The 23938-nt window shown below is 39.2% G+C and overlaps 1 protein-coding gene and 2 pseudogenes across 1 annotated transcript; all 3 read right to left on the bottom strand.

Annotated features, from left to right (window-relative positions):
- Window positions 1-322: 322 nt before the first annotated feature.
- Window positions 323-3109, bottom strand: LOC133735964 (laccase-15-like; annotated as a pseudogene).
- A 4319-nt stretch (window positions 3110-7428) lies between these two features.
- On the bottom strand, window positions 7429-16323 carry LOC133735965 (laccase-14-like; annotated as a pseudogene).
- LOC133735966 (uncharacterized) lies at window positions 16127-20018 on the bottom strand. The gene is made up of 3 exons (XM_062163403.1): window positions 18904-20018; window positions 17521-18624; window positions 16127-16487 (listed from the first exon to the last, which is right to left on the bottom strand). The coding sequence occupies exons 1-2, from the start codon at window positions 19502-19504 to the stop codon at window positions 17612-17614; spliced, it is 1614 nt and encodes a 537-aa protein (XP_062019387.1). The 5' UTR covers window positions 19505-20018; the 3' UTR covers window positions 16127-16487; window positions 17521-17611.
- Window positions 20019-23938: the final 3920 nt, after the last annotated feature.

Consider the following 23938-nt stretch of genomic DNA (forward strand, 5'->3'; position numbering starts at 1 on the left):
TACAGAAAATATCTTGGAAATTAAAACTTCTGGTTCAAGGAGACTTAAAAGATCCTACTTGGCTACTTGAAAGTATCATTGGAAATTGCAGCATAGTCAAGCGAGTTTTCACAAGTCATCAAGTATATATCTATATATCTTCCGATATAAACACCCTACACAAGTACCCGACTAATTCATGAATTTAGGTGAGGCATCTCGGCCATTGAAGCTTGGTCAACTTTAGCTATACCTTCCAGTTCTGCAATTTGCAACCTGGAATGGCCCGGCTGTTGGATTAAAAAAAAAAAAAAAACATGTGTGTGTGTTTGTGTGTGTAATTTCGAAACTTAATTAATATCTATCACAGAGACCCCAATGTTCATACAGAATTTACATTTGTATCTACTGATCTATTTTCTTTTCAACAAACACATCAGAATTTTTGAAACGAGAAGCCAATGGAACATTACAGGAAGGCATGTAAGCTGGGGGTTCGAGTATGCTAGTTTCAGCGGTGTCCCCATTCTTCACTATGAATGCAGCTTCCATACCCAAAGTCAGGTGTCTCTCCATATGACAATGCCAAAACCAAACACCTAAGAAAAAAATTACACATGTTCGTATTCATGGCAATGTAATTAAGTTCTTAATATGAACATTGGGAGGAAGACATACATACCAGGATTATTCGCTATGAATCTGATCGCCAACCATCCATTTTTGGGAATTCCAAATGTAGTGACTTGAGGAGGATCAACAAGATTAAACCCTTTTGAGTCGGTCTCATTGTCATAATTTCCGAAACCATATCCAACGACATAAAACTTATATCCATGCATATGCAGTGGATGATTCACAGAGCCTCCTTGCACATCAGTCCCTTGGAACACAATCTCAACTGACTCATTATAACTCAACACCTTCACGTACCTTTGTTCCTTGTACTGTTAACACGGTATCATTCGAGTAAGTTTCGTCTGTAAAGTTATAATAAGTAGGCGGTTGGTCTGGAAAATCAGTTGAGTAAACCCCACTTATGTTCCTTCATCATCAATAATGAATGTCCAGATTAATTTGCGGTACAGTGTTAACTATTAGTATATATAAAGATATAAACTAAAAGCATGCATCTACCTATATTATAAGAATCAATCTATTGGACCGCACATGATAGAATTTTGTCAATTACTAAATTGTAGAACTAAAGTTATTTAGAGATTCAGAGATTGTCTAGCATGATATATTACTTCTAGGGTCCACTAGTTGTCTAGCAAAGAGAATATAGGGAAAGCGTTTGGGAGAACCTGTAATAAGCTTGCAAGAGATCTGTATTCCTCGGGTTCACCCAGCTAATGTTATTTACGCTTGTAGCGATTGGTATCTCTGTGCAGCTCAAGAAACCTGAATCTTCACAGTAAAGTGAATTCATGGAAGCTGTTATAAACATTCTGGTAGTAATGTCATTGTCTGGTGGGACATTTATTGGATATTCTGGGGAAGCTAAGCTTTTAATTTGGTAAGTGAAGTTTAATGCTGCTGCAAAGTCTGAGTACATAGGAAGGGTTTTGGGAAAGAGAGGTGATGTTGGATAAGTGTAGTTGCCATTAATTGTATTCCAAGATTGCAGTAACATCATGGCCAAATTCAGAAACTTTGGCATTATCACTGGAGAAATGTCTACCAGCCATGTAATAGCGCCCGAGAACCTGATCTGCTTTGAGTAAAACATCCATAGTTTGTCCAGGGCTTATGACTATGTAGGTTGTGTATATGGGTTTGATATAGGCTCCGTCTAGTCCGACAACAGTGAGGTTGTGTTGAGAAACTGCAAAGAAAAGGGATGAATCTATGTTTGCATTGACTATACGAAGAAGATAGGTCTTGGCATAATCCACTTTTCGACGATATGCTGTCCCTGCAATATGAACATTGAAATTTGAGCTATTAATTATCAAATAATCAAACCAAACAGTAGAGCAATTAACAGTCCATTTATTTAGCAAATATGCATACCCTTGGAGCATGGAAAAAGATCCCCCGGCTGCCCATTTATGGTGTATGCATCAGAACGGGGTAAAGATGTGGCTTCTTTCATAGCCTCATCAACCCTTACTTTCAAATCTCCTAAGTACCAGGATGCTGAATGCAAGGATCAACATGTCATATATAATGAAATTGTAACAAGAATAAGTAAATTGGAGAAAAAAATGATCTCATGGTTCATACATAATATAATGACCTCATCTTCATCGGGTTGAGGAAATGGATATGTGCTTCCAACAGTAGGCAAGATGACAATGGCCCCATGAACGCTAGCTCGTGTCCAGTCACTATGAGCATGCCACCATACTGTTCCTTCTTCCGTAGATAACAAGACCTGGTATGTGAAATTAGTCCCTGGTTGGATTGGACACTGTGTGATATACTCAGGACCATCTGACCATGGATTTCTTAGTTGCATTATTCCATGCCTGGAACATTGATCATTTTTGTGTTAAACGTACAGCATCTTAAAGTGCATGTACTGAATTGAAATTAAATTATCTATGGGTAAATGATTACCAGTGAATAGTGAGACCATAATATCCTTGATTATAAACATTTACATAGACCATATCCCCTTTATGAACTCGTATCTCCGGGCCTGGGAAAATGTCGTTTACAACAAACATGCTCTTTGTTTCGCATAATCTGGTGAAGTTTTTCTCCCTTAACTATATAATTAAATCAAGAAAAGAAAAGAACTAGTTAATACAAGAACAATGCATGGAATTAGAGAGTTTAAGGAATGGAACTAAGCACTTACTACAAAATCGTAGAAATGTACTTCGCCTTGAACCAGAGAGATCATCAAGAACTGCAGGACAAGAAAGATATCAACTAGAATAGCCGTCCTTTTCTTTTGGGATTTCATTATCACGTTTATATGCTCTTTTTAGCAAGTACTATGAATGTTTTGGACTTCCCCTCATAAGTAGTCTTTACGTTGCGGCGAAGCACATTCGCCGGATTCGAGCAGCCGCCGTCCGGTTCAGAATTCCTACGGGAATTGAAATTTTTTGCTTCCCTTTCTCTATCTCTCTCCGAAATAGCTGAGCGAGAGAGAGAGAGAGAGAGACAAGGCAAGTCGTTGTCCCAAGCGTTTAGCCGTCACTTTCTTCTTTGGAATTCTTGTGTATTTATTGGCGTCGTTTGGCAGATGGTGAGGAATTGGATGCTGATTCGAGAAAATAAGATGCTACGTACGGCCTTTGTTTTGATTCGGATCCAACAAGAAGAAAAAGAATCCAACATGAATAGTTTGAAAGGTTCTTTTTTGTTTCGTTAGATCAATAAATTATCAATTAGTAGGCTTAGGATTTGTTTATTGGGGGTGATCTTATTTTACTGGTTTTCACTTCTTTGCTAATGGCACGTTTACTTACTTGGAATGGAAATAATCATGAATCGGAGACAACTGGAATGGGAGAAGAAGGAATCGGTATTGATTCCGGAGGAGTTGATTCCTAAACTCATCTCCCCCCTTCGGAATCAAATTCCTAAGTATTTAGGAATCGATTCCTTATAAAGAGGTGGGACCTACACCCATTCCGATTCCTTCATGTGTTAGTAAACGCAGGAATACTTTTACCCGGAATCATTCCAATTCCTTTATGTGTTAGTAAACACAAAAATAAATTTACCCCATAATCATTCCCTCCCATTCCAAGTAAGTAAACATGCCCTAAGTTTCTAGGATACTGTTCAATCAGTCTAAGTGTAAGGGGAAATGTCTATTTACTCAAATTTGAACTACACTAACCCCATTTACCCAAACATCTTATAAGATTGCCCACTTATAAAACAAATTACATATTTTTTGCTCTAATACCCAATTAAGTTATTTTTTTATTAATTTTTGGGACAATTTTGTCCTCTCTCCCTTTGTTACTTAGAGAGAGACTTCACCGGACTCCAGTCGTCTGCAGCAGGAATCCGGTGACCAGCGGCGGGACTCCGATCACCGGTCACCGGTCACAGGAATCCTATCTCCGACGGCCGAAATCTAGCCACCGGTATCCAGTTTTATTGCCCCCCAATAAACTTTTTATTACCCTCCAATAACATCCAACAAACTTTTTATTGCCCCCTAATAAAAATTTATTGGGGGGTAATAAAAGCCTCCGACAAACTCTTTGCAAACTTCCAGCAACCTCTGGTTCGATGACCAGAGTCCGACGTCCTATTTTATTGCCCCCCAATAAACTTTTATTGTCCCCCAATAATACCTAATAAACATTTTATTGCCCCCCAATAAACTTTATTACCCCCCAATAATACACAATAAACATTTTATTGCCCCCAATCAACTTTATAAAAATTTATTGGGGGGTAATAAAAGTCTTCGGAACCTCTTTGGAAACCTTCGACAACGGGTGATCAGATTCTCGCGGCCAGTGATCGGATTTTGACGGCCGTCACGGGATTCCGGAGGTCGGTGACCAGAGTTCCGCGAAGTCTTCAATGACTTTTTAATTATTTAAAAGGCAAACTTGTCTTTTAATAATTAAATTGGATAAGTGGGCACACAAATCTTTTAATGGAAGTAAATAGGCATTTGTGGGGCCCAAATTGAGTAAATTGTCAAGAGCTAAGTCTAATTCAAGCAACGGACCCTAGATGGCTCTCCGCCTCTCTCTCTCTGGTAAACCCTAGCCACCATGGCTTGGGACTCTATTAATGGTGTACGACGCCAACACCAAGCACACCGTTTATCTCTGCCTCCCACTGACTTCTTGCGGTAACCCAACGTGGATTTTGTTGGATGAATTTTCATTCAGTTTTTCTCTCCACAAAGACACACTAAAGTGAATTCGAAACATACAACGGGGTTGTCATGGGTAGCCTCTCGAATTGGCTATCAGAATAGAACCTGGATGGTGTCCGGCCATGCAGGAAGCGACTAAAGGATCTAATTAGATCGGTGATGCACAAAGGACGGCTTCTAGCTGTTGCGAGACTAGATTTGCAGGCGATGATCAGATCGATGCAGACGATCCAATCATGGCACAAGCAAGGATTCCGTGCCCAGAGAAAGGCTGTGGACGTCTTGATCCTACCTGCAGGTAGGCCTGGCAATTCAGCCCATGACTCGTTAACCGCTCGCTAAAAACTCATTTATTTCCGCCCGATAACTTAACGTGTTAATGGGCTGCCAACCCGTTAGTTAACGGGCGGAAACGGGCTGCACGACGGAACTCATCGAGGCCGGTTAGAAGAGAAAAAAAAAAAAAAAAAAAAAATTTTTGAGACTTGTGAGCCCAATATGTATTAACTTTTGATAGTTCGATTTAATGAAAATCAACAATGAAAAAGAGTTTTAATGGGTAATGGGTTGGAAGAGGGTTTTAAAAAAATAAAAAATAAAAACTTTTTATTTTTTTATTTTTTAGAAGGGTTTTAATAGATAATGGGTGTGAAAAAGAGTTTAAAAAAATGCAAAAAAAAAAAAAATCATTTTTATGTTAGCGGGTCTTAACGGGTTTCAATGGCCAATTTATTGTTAACAAGTATTAACGGATTTTAGTGGGTAATTGATTAGAAAAGAATTTTAAAAATTTCAAAAAAAAAAAAATAAATAAAAAAAAAAAAATACCTTAGCGGTTTTAACCGGTTCCAACGGGTAACCCGCGAACCCATTGGGCTCAACCCGTTATCTTAACAGGTTGAGCCCGTTAAGACCACCAACCCTTTAAGTCCGCCCGTAACCCGCCCGTGACCGCACTGTTGCCAGGCCTACCTGCAGATGTGGCGACGTAGGGCTATGGGCTCCACGATTGGGTGGCGGCGATGCAGTTTTGCCCCCGACCAAGATGTGTTCAGTACCCAAAGAAGGAAAGAGAGAGCCTTGGCGCTCACATGTGCATGAGCGCAGGCGGCGGTTGGCGTGGCAGATAACAGAGTGCAAGGGGCGGCAGCAGTGTTGGCCGTGACTGGGATAAGGGGTGCCTAAGTGCAGGGTGCCCAGATCATTTTGAAGGCCCAACTCTAATTGGTGGCCCAATCCAACCTGGGTGCTAAAGTCAATTGGGCTTTGGGTGTCCAAAATAGATAAGAGTGCTTTTTGGACTTGGGCTTTTTGTGAACCAAATCAATGAGCCCTGGTTTTCTAGGATTTTGTATTTGGGATCCGGGAGTAGCTGGGTCAATCATCACACTTATGTTTTTTATGTCTGTAGTGAGTCTATGTATGTACTATGTTTACGTTTCATAGTTTAATAGGCTTGCTAGAAATAAGTGAGTGTTGAATGTTTAATGAGTGTACCTATATCTATGTACCACTGTGGTGGTACCACAACTTCTTGTATGTCTATTGCATTATACTAATAGCAGCGGAATGGTATGTATTGGCCATATTGTCTTGAGTTGAATGAGAAATCGTTTTGATTTGATTCAAAAATAAGCCTAATTCTAGCTAAAATATTATTCCCAACAATTTTTCCATAATTCTCTTCTTCTTTTTTTTTTTTTTCTCCAACACTTTTTTTTTCTTTTTCAATTTATGTTTTATTTTTTGACTGTTTTGCGCTCTCCCCCTTTAGAGAGAGAGAGAGAGAGATTTTGTAAATTCATAATTGAGGTTATTAGAAAGGGGAATTCAATTTTGAGGTTTTATGTAAAAGTTAGGAGAGGAGGTCCAAACAACAAATTTAGAGGTATGAATAGAAGCACTGTATTAGAAAATCATCATTTTACTATGTTTTTAGATTAAATGGGCTCATGGGAAAAAAAATTTCCTAGAATTAGACTTATGGGTCAAGGACCCTTGTTCTATTTTGATGGCGTTGAAATGAAGAATTAAGTCTTTTTCAACAGGGTAAAATGGAAGAAGATGGCACAAGTAGAGTCTCTGTGGAATGAAATGTTCTTTCCCTGTGCACCCTCCCATCAAAATTTTTGTTGAAATAATGTGCTATCCAATCTTTATATTAGGTCCATTTCATCATTTTTTTATAATCGGTTAATTAGTTACAAAGATAGCTCAATGTATGGAAATGTCTCGATCAGTTTATTTCATCTCGAGGAAAACTTCTTGTTCAAGGAGACTTACGATCCTAATTCAACAAAGTATCATTGGAAATTGCAGTAATCCTTGGAGCATTAAAACCATATATAGTCAATCGTGTTTCAGAAGTTATGAAGTATCTATGAACACCTACCCGAGAACCCAACAAATTCATGAATTTAGGTGAGGCATCTAGGGCATGGCCAGACATATATTGAAGCTTGGTCAACTTTAGCTATACCTTCAAGTTCTGCAATTTGCAACCTGGTGTGGTCCGGCTGTCGGATTATTGATTGATTTCTCAATCTTCTTATCTGAGACCGTTGCAGGTTCAGACAATATGGCATGGCAGTGTGCATGATAACTTGATAAGCCATGTACATATAGTTGGCCTCTGGAAATGTAGTTGGAGGCTCCTTCTATTAGGTGATGAATATATAGTAGCTCGCACAATTTCCAAACTTAATATGTGATAGAGATACCCCCAATGTTAATATATAACTCGCACAATTTACAATTGTATCTACTGATCTATTAACTTTTCAACAAACTCATCAGAATTTTCGATACGAGAAACCAATGGAACATTACAGGAAGGCATGTAAGCTGGGGGTTCGAGTATGCTAGTTTCAGCGGTGTCCCCATTCTTCACTATGAATGCAGCTTCCATACCCAAAGTCAGGTGTCTCTCCATATGACAATGCCAAAACCAAACACCTAAGAAAAAAATTACACATGTTCGTATTCATGGCAATGTAATTAAGTTCTTAATATGAACATTGGGAGGAAGACATACATACCAGGATTATTCGCTATGAATCTGATCGCCAACCATCCATTTTTGGGAATTCCAAATGTAGTGACATGAGGAGGATCAACAAGATTAAACCCTTTCGAGTCGGTCTCATTGTCATAATTTCCGAAACCATATCCAACGACATAAAACTTATATCCATGCATATGCAGTGGATGATTCACAGAGGCTCCTTGCACATCAGTCCCTTGGAACACAATCTCAACTGACTCATTATAACTCAACACCTTCACCTTTGTCCCTTGTACTGTTAACACGGTATCTTTTGATCAGTAAGTTTCGTCTGTAAAGTTATAATAAGTAGGCGGTTGGTCTGGAAAATCTGTTGAGTAAACCCCACTTATGTTCCTTCATCATCAATAATGAATGTCCAGATTAATTTCCGGTATTATTGTTAACTATTACTATATATAAACTAAAAGCATCTACTTTACTACATATATATCTATATTATAAGAATCTATTGGATTACACATGCATATCATGAGTTTTTCAATTAGTAAATGCTAGAACTAAAGTTCTAGAGATTGACCGCTTGTCTAACATATGATATATTACTTCTAGGGTTCACTAGTTGTCTAGAGTAGAAAAGAATACGTTGATTTAGGGTTTTCAATAATAATTCTATTCATCCACAAAGGGGTATATATACAAGGACAAGAGGAGTCGTCTAACTCTAATAGGAAACAGATATTCCTATAATTACATGATAACCTACCTAAATAGGAATCATAATTACATAAGATTTACAGCGATTCTACACTCCCCCTCAAGTTGGTGCATAGATATCTATCATGCCCAACTTGTCAACCGAGCTGTCGAATATCTTCCTGGACACTCCTTTAGTAAGAACATCAGCTAACTGCTCTTCTGAGTTTACAAATGGAAACCGAATAACCTTTCTGTCAAGATTTTCTTTGATAAAGTGACGGTCAACCTCCACATGCTTTGTTCTATCATGCTGAACTGGGTTATGTGCAATCTCAATTGCAGCTTTATTATCACAATGCAAATCCATAGGTTGTTTAAGCTTGTAACCTAGATCTTTCAGGACATTACGAATCCATAACATTTCACAGACTCCATGTGCCATACCTCGAAATTCAGCTTCTGCACTTGATCTGGCAACAACTTTCTGTTTCTTGCTACGCCAAGTGACAAGGTTCCCTCCTACAAACGTGAAGTACCCAGATGTAGACCGCCTGTCAGTTTTATCACCAGCCCAATCTGCATCTGTGTATCCCACAACTTCCAATTCATCTTTTTTCTCGAACAGTAATCCTTTACCTGGCGCCATCTTCAAATACCTCAAAATCCGAAAAACTGCATCCATATGTTCTTCACTAGGACAATGCATAAACTGACTGACAACACTCACAGCATAAGCAATATCAGGTCTAGTATGTGAAAGATAAATCAACCTTCCTACAAGACGTTGATACCTTCCCTTATCAGTTGGAACTTGATCATGACAAATGGCAAGTCTGTGATTCATCTCAATGGGTGTCTCAATTGGACTGCAGTCCAGCATCCCCGTTTCAGCCAGTAAGTCAAGAACATACTTCCTCTGTGACAGAGAAATTCCCTTCTTAGACCTCGCAACTTCAATACCCAGAAAATACTTCAGTTGTCCCAGATCCTTCATTTCAAACTCCTTTGACAGATACTTTTGCAACTCATTCATCTCTTTCGGATCATCCCCTGTAACAATCATGTCATCCACATACACAATAAGAGCTGTAATCTTGCCATTCTTCCGCTTGATAAACAAGGTATGGTCAGAATTGCTCTGTTTGTATCCAAAAGCTCTCATGGACTTTGAAAATCTTCCAAACCATGCTCTTGGAGATTGCTTCAGGCCATACAACGATTTCCGCAATTTACACACCTTGCCAGCTTCACTTGGATAATTCTTAACACCAGGAGGCACATCCATGTACACTTCTTCCTCTAAATTCCCATTAAGAAACGCATTCTTCACATCAAACTGGTGCAAGGGCCAATCTTTGTTTGCTGCAAGTGAGATTAGGATCCGAACAGTATTGATTTTTGCCACAGGTGCAAAAGTCTCCTCATAATCAATTCCATAACGTTGTGTGTATCCCTTGGCAACCAACCTAGCCTTGTATCTATCAATAGTTCCATCAGCATTGAGCTTCACAGTAAACACCCAACGACATCCTACAGTCTTCTTTCCAACCGGCATAGGTACTAACTCCCATGTTGCATTCTTCTGAAGAGCCTCCAATTCTTCATTCATCGCCCTTGTCCATTTCGGATCCTTCAATGCATCCTGCACGTTACTAGGAATAGATACAGTAGATAATTGATCAACAACAAGTGCATGTGACCCGGAAATCCTATGGTTAGATATAAAGTTAGCTATGGGGTATTTAGCTTTGGCTTTGATATCTGGTTCATATTGTTTTTTTGGGATTCCCTTGGTAACCCTTTGTGATTTCCTAGACTCAACACTTTCTAACCCAGAAGACTCATTAAAGTTTAGGGGTACCTGAGGTGGATCATTCTGAGCGGAATCTTCAGTTGGTGATGTAGAAGGGGAAATATCTTGTGTGTGAGCTTCAGATACGTCTGGATTTTGATTCAAATTCTCCAAACCGGTCATATCAGGAAACGATCGATCGTTAGTGGTGTCTGCTTCTGCCTCAGTCCCTGTTTGTTGCAACGATCGATCGTTCTCTCCAAACGATCGATCGTTTGTGTCGTCAGCGTCTGTCCCTGGAAACGATCGATCGTTTGTCTCTGGCGATCGATCGTTTTGTCCACTGGAAGTTTCTGTCTCTGGAAACGATCGATCGTTTGTCCCTGGCGATCGATCGTTTTTGGCTGTGGCAGAATTTCGTCCTTCAAATCGCTCCTCCAAATTTTCCAAGTCTTCAAAGACATCAAAATCACAAATAGGATTCCCTTCACAACCTTTCTCCCCCTGAAGGGAAGACCGAGAAGTTCCCCATGGGTAATATGGCTCAGATTCACGGAAGGAGACATCAAGAGAGAGGTGTACTGTGTTAGTGAGCGGGTCATAACATCTGTAGCCCTTCTGAAACTCGGCATAACCTACAAACATACACTTCTTCGCACGGGGATCAAGTTTGCTTCGGTGTGGCTTTGGTATATGAACATAAGCAGTGCAACCAAACACTCGGGGTTCCAAATTAGGCAGAGAGGGGATGGTCAAGAGTGTATGAAGCTTTTGATGAGGATTCTGAAACTCAATTACCCGGGAAGGAGTACGATTGATGAGGTATGCTGCAGACTTCACCGCTTCTCCCCAATAAGACCGAGGTACATTCATGCCAAACAATGAAGCCCGAACAACTTCCATCAACTGTCTGTTCTTCCGTTCTGCCAAACCATTCTGTTGAGGAGTATAAGAGTTGGAGGTTTGATGACGAATCCCCTGTGACCGGCAAAATTCAAACATAGGGCCATTCACAAACTCTCCACCATTGTCAGATTGAAACACTCTAATAGATTGTTGATACTGAGTAGTCACCATTTTGTGAAAATCAGTAAACAACCCAAATACTTCACTCTTATTCTTCAGTAATGACACCCACGTCATGCGAGTACAATCATCAATAAATGTGACATAATATCGAGCTCCAGAAAGAGAGGGAATCTTTGCAGGACCCCAGACATCAGAGTGGATTTTCATAAAAGGAACGGGACTTTTATTAAGACTTGGTGAATATGAAATACGGTGGCTCTTGGCTAGTTCACAAATGTCACAATGGAAATCTAAATCACTGACAACCGAAAACAAATGAGGCTGCAGTTTCTTAAGATAACTAAAAGATAGATGACCTAAACGGCGATGCCATAACCATACAGCTTCCTTTGCATGCTCTACCCCATTAATCTGATTAGCTTGCCCCAAAAGATGCTTCTGTTTTTCTCCAGACTCTGTCAGATCCAGGTAGTATAATTTTCCCCTTCTAACACCATAACCAAGAATCCGCCGAGTCAGAATGTCCTGAAACACACAGAAAGATGGATAGAAGGTCACAATACATGTAAGTGCCAAAATAATTTGACCAACAGATAGGAGATTATAGGCTAGTGAGGGAACAACTAGGACAGATTCCAGGGTTAGGGTATCAGATATAACAATAGAGCCTTCGCCAGTAACCGGAGTAGGAGTACCATCAGCAGTAGAGACAATATTTTGAGGGGAACGTCTAAGGTTTTTCACAAGACTAGGGTCATTGGTCATATGATCAGATGCACCTGTATCAATTATCCATGTATTATTCAAAGTAACCTTACCCTTCATACCTGACTGTGCTACATTAGCGGAGGCATTGTCTAGATGCTCTTCCTCTGTAGTAGCAATAGCCGCCTTGCCCGGATTCTTTCGCGGTTTCCTGGTGAAGTCCCACCAATCAGGGTAGCCAATCACTTCATAGCACCGCTCTTTGGTATGACCTAATTCCCCACAGACAACACATTTTTTGTTTGCGTATGGGTTTGGTTTGTCGTGAGGACGGCGTGGAGAAGGACCTGAGAAGCCTGGAGGAGGACCGGGTCGGCGTTGAACAGCCATCACAGAAGATTCAGTTTGCACAGAACGCCCCATAGCTTGTTTCTCTGATTGCACCTTGCAAATGTAAGCATAGCTCTGCTCCAAGGAGAATTTAGGCTCCTTGCGCAGGATTTCTCCACGCACCTGATCATACTCTTGGTCAAGTCCACTCAAAAACATGTGAACACGCATCCGGGACATTGCTGAAGTTTCTTGAACGACAGCTGCAACATTATCATGTTGAGAGGCCGCCCTTTGATCAATCTCCTGGAACATTGCCACTAACTCATTGTAGTAGGTCGGGATTGGCCTTCCATTCTGTTTTGCTTCAAAACACTTTTTGTTCAACTCAAAGATTCGGGTTTCATCAGAATCATCATAAAAGGTTTTCTCTACAGCTTCCCAAATATCTTTTGCAGTAGGAAGACGAATATACCGGTTCATAAGAGAGGACTCCATGGAGTCAATCAGCCAACTTTTCACCTTTTCATTGTCCGTGGCCCAAGCTTCATACTCTGCAGAATTCATGGCGGGTTCAGCCTTTACTCCGGTCAGATAGCCAACCTTTCCTCGTGCTCCAATGCGCATTCGCATAAGAGGAGCCCATATGGTGTAGTTGGATTCATTCAAGACAACACTTGTGGGGAAAGCAGAATTGTCTTGTTGGGTAGTGTAGTGGTGGTGGATGATCGGTGAGGATGACACCATTGTCTTCTCGGGATTTGACTGTGCGCCTTCAATTTCAGGTCCGGCCATTGAGGAGTTTGATTTCAATGGTGGTGGTACGCAGCGGTTTGTGGTGTGCTTTGGGATTCAGAATTCAGGATTCAGGATTCAGGATTCAAAGGATGCAGGCAAGTTCAAAGGATTGAACCTGCTTTGATACCAAGTAGAAAAGAATACGTTGATTTAGGGTTTTCAATAATAATTCTATTCATCCACAAAGGGGTATATATACAAGGACAAGAGGAGTCGTCTAACTCTAATAGGAAACAGATATTCCTATAATTACATGATAACCTACCTAAATAGGAATCATAATTACATAAGATTTACAGCGATTCTACATCTAGCAAAGATAATATATGGAAAGCGTTTGGGAAAACCTGTAGTAAGCTTGCAAGAGATCTGTGCTCCTCGGGTTCACCCAGCTAATGTTATTTACACTTGTAGCAACGGGTATCTCCACGCAGCTCAAGAAGCCTGAATCTTCACAGTAGAGTGAATTCATGGAAGCTGTTATAAACATTCTGGTTGTAATGTCATTGTCTGGTGGGACATTTATTGGATATTCTGGGGAGGCTAAGCTTTTAATTTGGTAAGTGAAGTTTAATGATGCTGCAAAGTCTAAGTACATAGGAAGGGTTTTGGGAAAAAGAGGAGATGTTGGATAAATATAGTTGCCATTGGATTCCAAGATTGCAGTAACATTGACATGGTCAAATTCAGAAACTTTGGCATTATCACTAGAGAAATGTCTACCAGCCATGTAATAGCGCCCAAGAACCTGATCTGCTTTGAGTAAAACATCCATAGTTTGTCCAGGGCTTATGAGTATGTAGGTTGTGTATATGGGTTTGATATAGACTCCGTCTAGTCCAACAACAGTGAGATTGTGTTGAGCAACTGCGAAGAAAAGGTATGCATCTATGTTTGCATTGACTATACGAAGAAGATACGTCTTGCCATAATCCACTTTTCGACAATATGTTGTCTCTGAAATATGAAAATTGAAACTTGAGCTATTATCTTCCACTACCGTAATCAGATAATCAAAACAAACAGTAGAGCAATTAGTCCATTTTTGTTAGCAAATTTGCATACCGTTGGAGCATGGACAAAGATCCCCTGGCTGGCCATTTATGGTGTATGCATCAGAATGGGGTAAACTGTAAAGATGTGGCTTCTTCCATAGCCTCATCAACCCTTGCTTTCAAATCTCCCGAGTACCAGGATGCTGCATGCAAGGATCAACATGTCATATATAATCAAATTGCAACAAGAGTAAGTTATTATCAGGGAAAAAAATGATCACATGTTTCATACATAATATAATGACCTCATCTTCATCGGGTTGAGGAAATGGATATGTGCTTCCAACAGTAGGCAAGATGACAATGGCGCCATGAACGCACGCTGGCTCGCGTCCAGTCACTATGAGCACGCCACCATACAGTTCCTTCTTCCGTAGGTAACAAGCCTTGTATGTGAAATTAGTCCCTGGTTGGATTGGACACTGTGATATACTCAGGACCATATGACCATGGATTTCTTAATTGCATTATTCCATGCCTGCAACAATGATCAATTTTGTGTTAAACAGCATCTTAAAATGCATATACTGTAACTGTATTGACAAGTATGTATGGGTAAATGGTTACCAGTGAATAGTGAGACCATAATATCCTTGATTATGAACATTTACATAGACCGTATCCCCTTTATGAACTCGTATCTCCGGCCCTGGGAAAATGTCGTTTACAACAAACATGCTCTTTGTTTCGCATAACCCGGTGAAGTTTTTCTCCCTTACCTCTATAATTAGATCAAGAAAAGAAAAGAACTAGTTAATACGAGCACACTGCATGGAATTAGAGAGTTTAAGTGGAATGGAACTAAGCACTTACTACAAAATCATAAAAATGTACTTCGCCTTGAACCAGAGAGATCATCAAGAACTGCAGGACAAGAAAAAGAACAACTAGAATATCCGTCTTCTTTTGGGATTTCATTATCACGTTATATGCTCTTTTTAGCAAGTACTTTGAATTTTTTGTAGTAGTCTTTATATAGCATACTGTTTGTAGATATATTTCCATCAAACCGTCATACAAGCCTAGCTATAAACATGCATGTTTGACTGTTTGTTGTCCTACTGTATTTTCTAGCTAGTTAGCTCCATAATTGGGCATGAAAAGACTGGGGAGTGATCGAGTGATGAAAGCAATGAAAGAAAGGTGGGTGGTAATTGGTGAGAGAGAGAGAGAGAGAGAGTGAGAGAGACTGTGCCTCTACATAGGATAATAATTTGAAGATGCTGGTTACTGATACTAATGCTTCAGTACTTCAATTTAGTCTGTTGCATTGTGCAGTACTGTAGGGTGCCTTTTAATATATAAGACTGCATATATTGTGCACCACGTCTTCGTCATCAATAGGATTCAAACTCAGAAACTTAATATTTGAAATAAATAGTTGGAGGTTGAGCCCAAGTGTGATGGGGATGCAAACTCAGATCTCAACATTTGAAAATAAATAGTTGGAAGTTGAGCACAAGTCCCTGAAAAAAATGTGGCTTTCTACCCAATGAAAACACCAGCATCCCCAGTTAATTAGGCACTCCACGTCACAAAAAGTGAATTCTCTTAGTGCGACATCAACATTTACCAAGCAAAATTGATAGATCAGCTAACAATATTGGAGTAGGGATCAAATTGATCAATATAAAGGTGTTGGAGTAGGGATTAAATTGATCAGTATAAAGATGTTGATAATATTGGAAGATCATGGATTGACATGATTTTCAGTAATAAATGGTAGAAAACTGAATTTAGTCCTATTTTTAATATGTACATGCTATAATCACAGGTCCAGCAAACCCTGATAATCAAATTATTATGAAATCTTATGTGATTTAAGGCATTCCATCCTCAGAGAGGAAGAATCGATATCTGATCAGTGAGGAACTCACATGATCCACCCAGCTTTTTCAACCAGACATGAGTGCAACGAAAAGGTGTAAGGAACAAAGAATAGTATATCTATTTCATAAGAAGCTAGCTAGAAGGCAATACTTACATGCATCTACATCCTTTGCCGTACAATTCGAGGTCATTTCCTTTTTCAAACTTTTCCCAGGAAAGACGAGGTGGGGGACAGATTCATCACTTGAGAACATGGCTCTGAAAGCCAATTTCACAAAACTGAAAACTACTATACGCAAAAGTTTATGTGCACAACTGAGTACCTATGGGGCATATCCTATTCATTTACCCTTTCAACCATCAATGAGATACAAATAGACTTGGAGCACCAGCCCTCAGATGTTCACACATCTGGGGGTGTTACATACTTTGGCTACGTCTTGTCTTCAAATGCACCTACAAAAGAGTGGAATTATGAATGAACATAACGTTTAACGATGATAACAATGGCCAATGAGACGGGAAGATGACATGGATAGATGTCACTGTCAATCTCACTAATCAAATGCTTCAATCAGTCCAATTCCTAGAACAAATCATCAAGCAAATATGATTATGTGCTTGATGACTCGATCATGATACATTGGTTTCCTAAACTGTATTTTTGAACATCCTTAACATGACAAGTCCCTCCTAAGTGTAGAGCTTTCAAGGGAAAAACAACAATGAAGCAACTGTGTAGGTATCTGTAATGTAAAACTTACCAAACCTTTTCCTAAGCATAAGGGGTTGAACGATATAACATGACCACATTACAAATTAATCAAATTTTAAAAAATACCATCAGTTGTCCTGGTCATTCACTGCTTGCCATATATATGAAGTGTGAATCTCTGCTATATCATCACAAAATTTTAATAGCAATTATAAACCATGATATGATATTGACTTCATATAGTTTCCCTCTTTCATAGTTAGCCATAATGAGCAGCCATTTAATTCTCCAAGGGGACTGAATGCATTAGTTTTACACCTTTTGTTGCTTTATTTGTTACAGATTCTTACTCTTCAGACCTAAGCATCTGTAGATTGTTTAGATAAAAGCAGGCTATAAATGACTTTATAGCTGTTACTTGTTTATCTCCTTGGTTAGGTACGGACACAGAACCATGAAGAGGTTCTACGAGGGAAACCTTGCAAGCCCGTATCCACTCTTAGTACACCAATCTCTTTCATCTCAAGTGATGAGGATTTACTAGTTTTGTCTAAAGTCTAAACACACTCTCCTACATCAGTGCATCTTTCAATTTTGGATAGGTGTACCAAACATTATGTTTCTTAATGTAATATAAAATAAACCTGTTGCTTCCAGAATGAAGAAAACAAAAAATCACTGCACAGACTTTGTCATAACTCTAATGCACTGACAAACACATGTTGATAACTAAAACAAATGTACGAGGGGCAACATGGGAACACTAATATTTACCTTAGAAGATAAAGCCGGTAAAGAAGCAAGTCACATTCGATCTCTTAGCTTTAGAATTACAAAAGCTGATTCCTGATCTCCTCCGAAAGTTTTAAGGAGGCGTTTTGCCTTTCCCCATGCTCAGCAGAGGTTCCAAGCTGCTACAGACTCCAGAAGCCCCACATCTCGGATCTTGGAATCCATCCAAAGCAGCATAAATTGATGGCCTACTTTCTCCTCTTACTATTTCAGTTTTACCATCTATGACATGAATGTCATGAACAGCTGGCTCTGTATCAAGCAATGGACTATGATAATGGCTTTCAAGATCCCCACCTTGCTGCAGCTGTCCTCCATCACTATAGAAACTTTTCTCAATCCCTATCTTAGCTTGGACTGCTTCAGTAGTCATTCCTGGGCACATTGCATTATCTGCGTATTGTTTTCCTTCCCATCCTGAAAGGACACTTTTCTCAACAACATCATGTCCATTGGAATGGATTTGTTTTTTGACAAATGAAGCGTCAAACTGAGAGGTACTGTCTGCAATATTTCCCACTTCCATATGATTAGATATAGTTTCATTAGTCCACGGCATCATCAGTTGTGAATCTATATTCGAAGAAAGTGCAGTTTGTCCCCATTCACGCAGCTTATCATTTGAATCACCATTACACTGTTCATTTCCTAAAGAATTCATCTGTCTATATGCTTCAACTTCCTTCTCCAAAAAATGATTCTCCTTCTCCCTCCTAAGAAGTATCTCTTTCAGAACATCCATCTCTTCTTCATCATAAACAAATTTCTCTTCAATCATCCTTTGGTACTGTCTCACTTCCATTTCTGTCGATGCTTTATCCTTCTGCAGACGACTTATCATGGCCATTGCTTCATCAGCAGCAGTTGCAGCAGCAGCTCGCTCTTTCTCCAGCTCTAAATAGAGAGCAGCACAAGCAGCTTTCTCTTTTTCGAGTGCTCCTTCCAACATCCTGATTGTATCACTTTCATTTTCAAAAATGGGAAGCTTTTCTTCACCGTAACTCACATCCAGACCTTTACTCTCAGCAGCTGATTCACTCAGCTTAGAAAGTCCACTTATTCCTTCCCCTCTATCATCTCCGGATGCTGTTTTGACATCATCACAAATGAAAAACGACACAAACTGAGTAAGTATTATCCCCAATATGGTACATCTATAATTAATCATGCAACGACTCCCAGTTTTTAAGTAATTTTCGAATTATCCTCTTTGATAATAAAAATGATAATAAATTTGTTAAACAATACATTCTAACAATTAAACTAGTAAGTTAAATCCAAACCTATAGAATAATGCACAGTCTATCAAATACATGAACTTAAGTAATCAAAACCACTAAACAAATTTATATCTTTCTCACTCACCTTGAGGCTCATCGTGTCTTGTAGCTACAGCAATTGAGCTTTCACCAGATATCTCTCTTGTACCTCTTTCATCAAGAGGAAAGGGGAATATACGAGGAGATTTTGAACTATCCCTCCTAGAACGCCGAATTCCAGTCCTTTTCTTCAGAATCACAATTCTCTTCCCCTTAGCATCATACCCACTTTCCTTATCAACCAGACTTTGCAATCTCGGGCTCGAAAACGGACTACAACATGACTCACCTTCCAATTCAAGAACACCATTCCCTCCATTCACATCCCTAATCAAATTCTGACTCAAGTTGCATGTTTGATCCTTAAACCGAATATCAAAAGGGAACCTACTCTTCACCAACTTCTGAGCAGCATAAATCTTGGCAACAGGCCACTCATTAAGCAACTTATGCAAGCAAAGATCACGATTTCTATACCCGAAAACCCCATTACAAGGACAAGGCAAATACACCCAGAAAACCTTCAACAACTTCGATACGAAAAACACAAAAGCTGATATGCATAGCAGGAAATAAGCAAGTAAAAGGTCAAGAAATGCTACTGTAAGACCACCAAAGCTCCATGATTGAACTTCCTGACAAGCCATCCTTCCTTAAACAGATCAAGATCGTAGAATTCAACAGAATTGTGGGTAATCAACTAAGAATCCTAGAAGCTTCTGATGATTTAGGCACAAGTTGTTCACCAGACAAAGTAGAAGAACAGTAAATTAAAAAAGCTTCAAGATGCTTCTAATTGTAAACAGTGGATCCTGATGATTAGAATTCTTTTGAGGTTAAAATAATCCAAGATTCTCTAGAACTTGTGGGCTTATGATCCCATATTAAGAAACCACCACGTAATTAATGATCCAATAACTAAATACAGGTCAATCATGTAATACAATAATACAAGCTTAGTCAATAAGGAAGCAAAGTAGAAGAAAAGTAAAAGGTGTCAACTTTTACAGAGAAGATTGAGGATTTAACTTTTGGGGAGCTGATATGGAAAACCCACCAAAGCCCTGGTTGGATTAGCTGAGACTACTGCAAGGTCGGAGCAAGGAGACGACTTTTGAGTTTCAAGAAGAAAGACAGAACATGGAACTTGATGAGTAGTATGATGTTACGGCGTCGTGTTGAAGTTGAAAGCCAACCGCTTTTTGGTTACGCGCACGTGATTTAACAACTGCGCGCCAACCGCCGCCGACCACATCATTAGCTCACACACATTGTCCTACAAATGCTACGACGTCGTGCTGAAAATAATACCCCCTGTTGTTGGGTTGGGGGTCAGGAAAATTAGGCTCCTCAAATTGAAAGGACTTGAAACCAACTTTGGTAGGTTGTTTGATCATCATCGTCAAGAATTGATATACACGAATGAGTTGGGATCTTCAAATCTGCTCAGTTGATTTCACTCAATTATGAATTATTAAATGACATATATAACATTTTATAAAATGACTATTAATGACAATAATTATACCAAAAAAATATTATATTTAATTTATCTAGACTTTCCAATTCAATAATATTATATTGCATTCTTTATTATTTTCCTTATATATTTTCATTTTCTAATTTCACTACATATTTATTAAAGCATTTATATATATATATATATATATATATATATTTAATAAGAATTAAAACTATAATCAAGATCATGCATGTGACATAAAAATTCCTATCATCATATATGTTGAACGCATATTGGTGAGGGATAACAAAAGAAATCATATTATGACCTAAATCCAAGCCTATCCATAAAAAACTATTAAATAATTAATCATGATGTAGAGAAAATAATTAAACATTAAGAAAAATTACTCTTCAGTTTTTTTTTTTTGCACATCCACAAGAGAAAAAAAAGAAGGAAAAAAAAACAATTCTTTTTTATTAGAAATTAATTTTTAAAGCCCAATACCTTGTGTTTGAGTTTTTTTATTATTGGATAGGAGATTTATGTAATCTGGTTAATAGATTGTTTGCAAATTATATGAGTGATGTTATTTCAGAAACTTGAGTGAGGTTTAGTGAGTAAATTTAGCATTTGAAAATTTGATAGGAGGTGTAAAAAGCAAAGATGTCAAGTGAGTAAATTTGGAGGTTCCAATAGAAAAAATCTACACGAATTCACAATAGAGATGCTAATTTTAATTGTCTACGGATTTAATTTTAATTATGATTGTAATCGCAGAATAAATGATCATTATCTTCAAAATAAATAAAAATGCCGGATCCGCAATATAAGACAAGTTTATAGGACAACAGTGAGAACTCTAGTCAACTAGTCAAAATAAAACATTTTCATTTTCTTTAGAAAACGAATCATTGTGAACTTCTAGAGTGGTTTATGGGTATATACTATATAGAATAGGTAGCGTCACTTGTGTACAAGGATCTATATCACAGTTATCACTCGCCATTGGTCCTCCTTATCCACTAGAAGCAGTGTTGAATGACTAAGCTGTTCTTTTTTCTTTGTTGGGATTGTTTCTCTCTTTGGCCTGATCTATGTTGATTAGTTTCGGAGGCTACCTTCCTTTTTTGTTCTTTTTCAAGTACTGGGCATGTTCGATCAGTGCTTTGGTTTGGCAGACAAAAGGATCTATATTAATAGTACAATAACCCATATGATATCCTTACAGTTTTGAGATTCATTATACTTCACTTCGAGATTGAAGACACTACCTCTTTACTTTGTAGGTCAAGGCGTGAATTTGGTCCGCACAAAATTGTCGGTGCGCGCTATCCTATTTCTTAGTGAAGGGTGGAGCTGCTTGTTCTTTTTGGTGGCGACCTCTTCGGTGTTCAATTCGTAGTGTAGATGGTGTTGCAAGGCAGATTGTATCCTACTTACATACATGGGTGATGGTCCTTTGGAGGCATCTACCATCGACTCAATTACCGGTTTTCCGACATCGATGACTCAAACTACTAGCCATCTTTTCTTTTTTAGGGTAACTACTAGCCATCTTTATCTTAGGAGCTGTTGACGTGTGAGTCATTATGTTGACATGTCAGTCATTATTAGTTGACGCGTGAGTCATCTAGAGAATATGTGTATTCAGTAGTTTCCTTATAGGAATTAGTTTCCTATACTAGATTGTACTAATGTGTAGTACAAGTATAGTACAATAGGGTTTTGTATATATATCCCTTACACAATTGTGAATTATATAGAAGAATTCTCACTCACAAATATTTTCTCAATATTTGACTTGGTATCAGAGCAAAGATCCGAGAGGACTTTGTCTCTTTGTTTTTCCCTTCATTCTTCTTTCCTCACACTCTAGGGTGAGATTGTTCCTTCCTCGAATTCGAGGGTTAGGATTGTTTTCTGGTTTTTAGAAGGTTTACTGTTGTTTCTTGACTAGTCGATTAATCCCTCTCGACTTGTCAACTTACCTTCTATCTCAATTCCGCTGCACGATTGTTTCTGTTGGTATTCCAATGGCTGGCCCTGATACTCCACTTCTCGAAGGAGGGAATACCAGCAATTCCAGTATTCAGAAAGTTGAAGTTTCTGTTCAAAATCCGGATTCTTCCTCAGGTTCATTCGGAGGAGCAAAATTGAATGGACCTGGGAATTACAGAACATGGAAGAAGATGATTTCAGCCCACCTTCGTGGAATCCACAAGATGGGTCATGTCACTGGTACCATTAAGGCACCGACGAATGATCAGAGTGAAGAATATGTCAAGTGGGAAGATGCTGATGGACTTGTACTGTCAATTCTGTACAAGGCCATGACTGATGAGGTGGTCCAATTGATCATTGGGTGTGATACGGCTGCAGAAGTTTGGAAGACGCTCAATGATCTCTATCTAAATGAATCTGACTTCTCTCAGATCTATGAGTTGTTGTGTAAGGCAACGAGGATGAAGCAGGATGGACAAGCGGTCTCAGTGTTCTACACTCAGCTGAAGAACGTTTGGGCTGAGATTGATCAGCGGCGACCAAACAAATTGAAGGATGCTGAGGATATAGCCTGGTATGTCAAGGAGAAGGAGTTGGAGCGTGTGCACCAGTTTCTCAGTGGATTAGATGCTAGACATGACAGTGCTAAGGGAGAGCTGCTACGTCGGCAAGAGTCTCCTTCCCTTATTGAGGCGTTTAACTACATCCGTAAGGATGAGTCTCAACAGGATAGCGCAAGGGGAGTTATTTCTGAAATCTCTAGCCTAACAATCCAAGCTAAGCCTTCACGGGTTCAAGGTCCACCTCCTGGCTTCACTGCACCACATTCAGGACTTCGTCCCATGACTCAGGCTCCTTCATCAGTAGCCAATTCTGGGTTGGTATGTCAGCATTGCAATCTACCTGGACATGTCAAGGAAACTTGCTATAAGCTGGTTGGGTATCCAGCTGGATATTTCAGCAAGCCTAAGCCAACAGGACCTCGAGGGAAAGGAAAGGCAGTTGTCCATCTAGTTCAGAATTCGGAGTACCTTGGTATTGTAGGGCAAGATCATACCACAGGCAGAGTTGACAATCCTTCAGTATCAATGGTTGGTAGAGGTACTAGTAAGATTGGTATTGCTTTAAAAGTTTCAAACTTTGTAGGTTCAGATACTTGGATTATTGATTCTGGTGCTTCTGATCATAGGACCTATGATAGGAAATACTTTATTAGTTTATCCACTCCTAGTGTGTCACATGTTATAAATGCCAATGGTGAGTCCTTCCCTATCCTAGGCGTTGGGTCCATAAGAGTCACACCCACCTTAGTTTTACATGATGTCTTATATGTGCCTGACTTGTCTCATCATCTAATCTCGGTTCCCCAGCTCAATACTCAATCCATGTGCTCTGTAACATTCTTTCCTATGTATGTTCTTTTTCAGGATCTTCTGACCAGGGAGGTAATCAGCAGGGGGTATCTGAGGGGAAGACTGTTTCATCTGGACCAAGCATATGCTGGGGAGAAGCCAAGGAAGACTGCATCAGTCGCTTTGACTTTGAATTCTAGAGAATTGAATGAAGTGTGGTTATGGCATAGACGCTTAGGGCATCCTTCTTTCAGTGTAATGCG

The sequence above is a fragment of the Rosa rugosa genome, chromosome 3 (genome assembly GCF_958449725.1).
Source record: "Rosa rugosa chromosome 3, drRosRugo1.1, whole genome shotgun sequence".
NCBI classification, from domain to species: Eukaryota; Viridiplantae; Streptophyta; class Magnoliopsida; order Rosales; family Rosaceae; genus Rosa; species Rosa rugosa.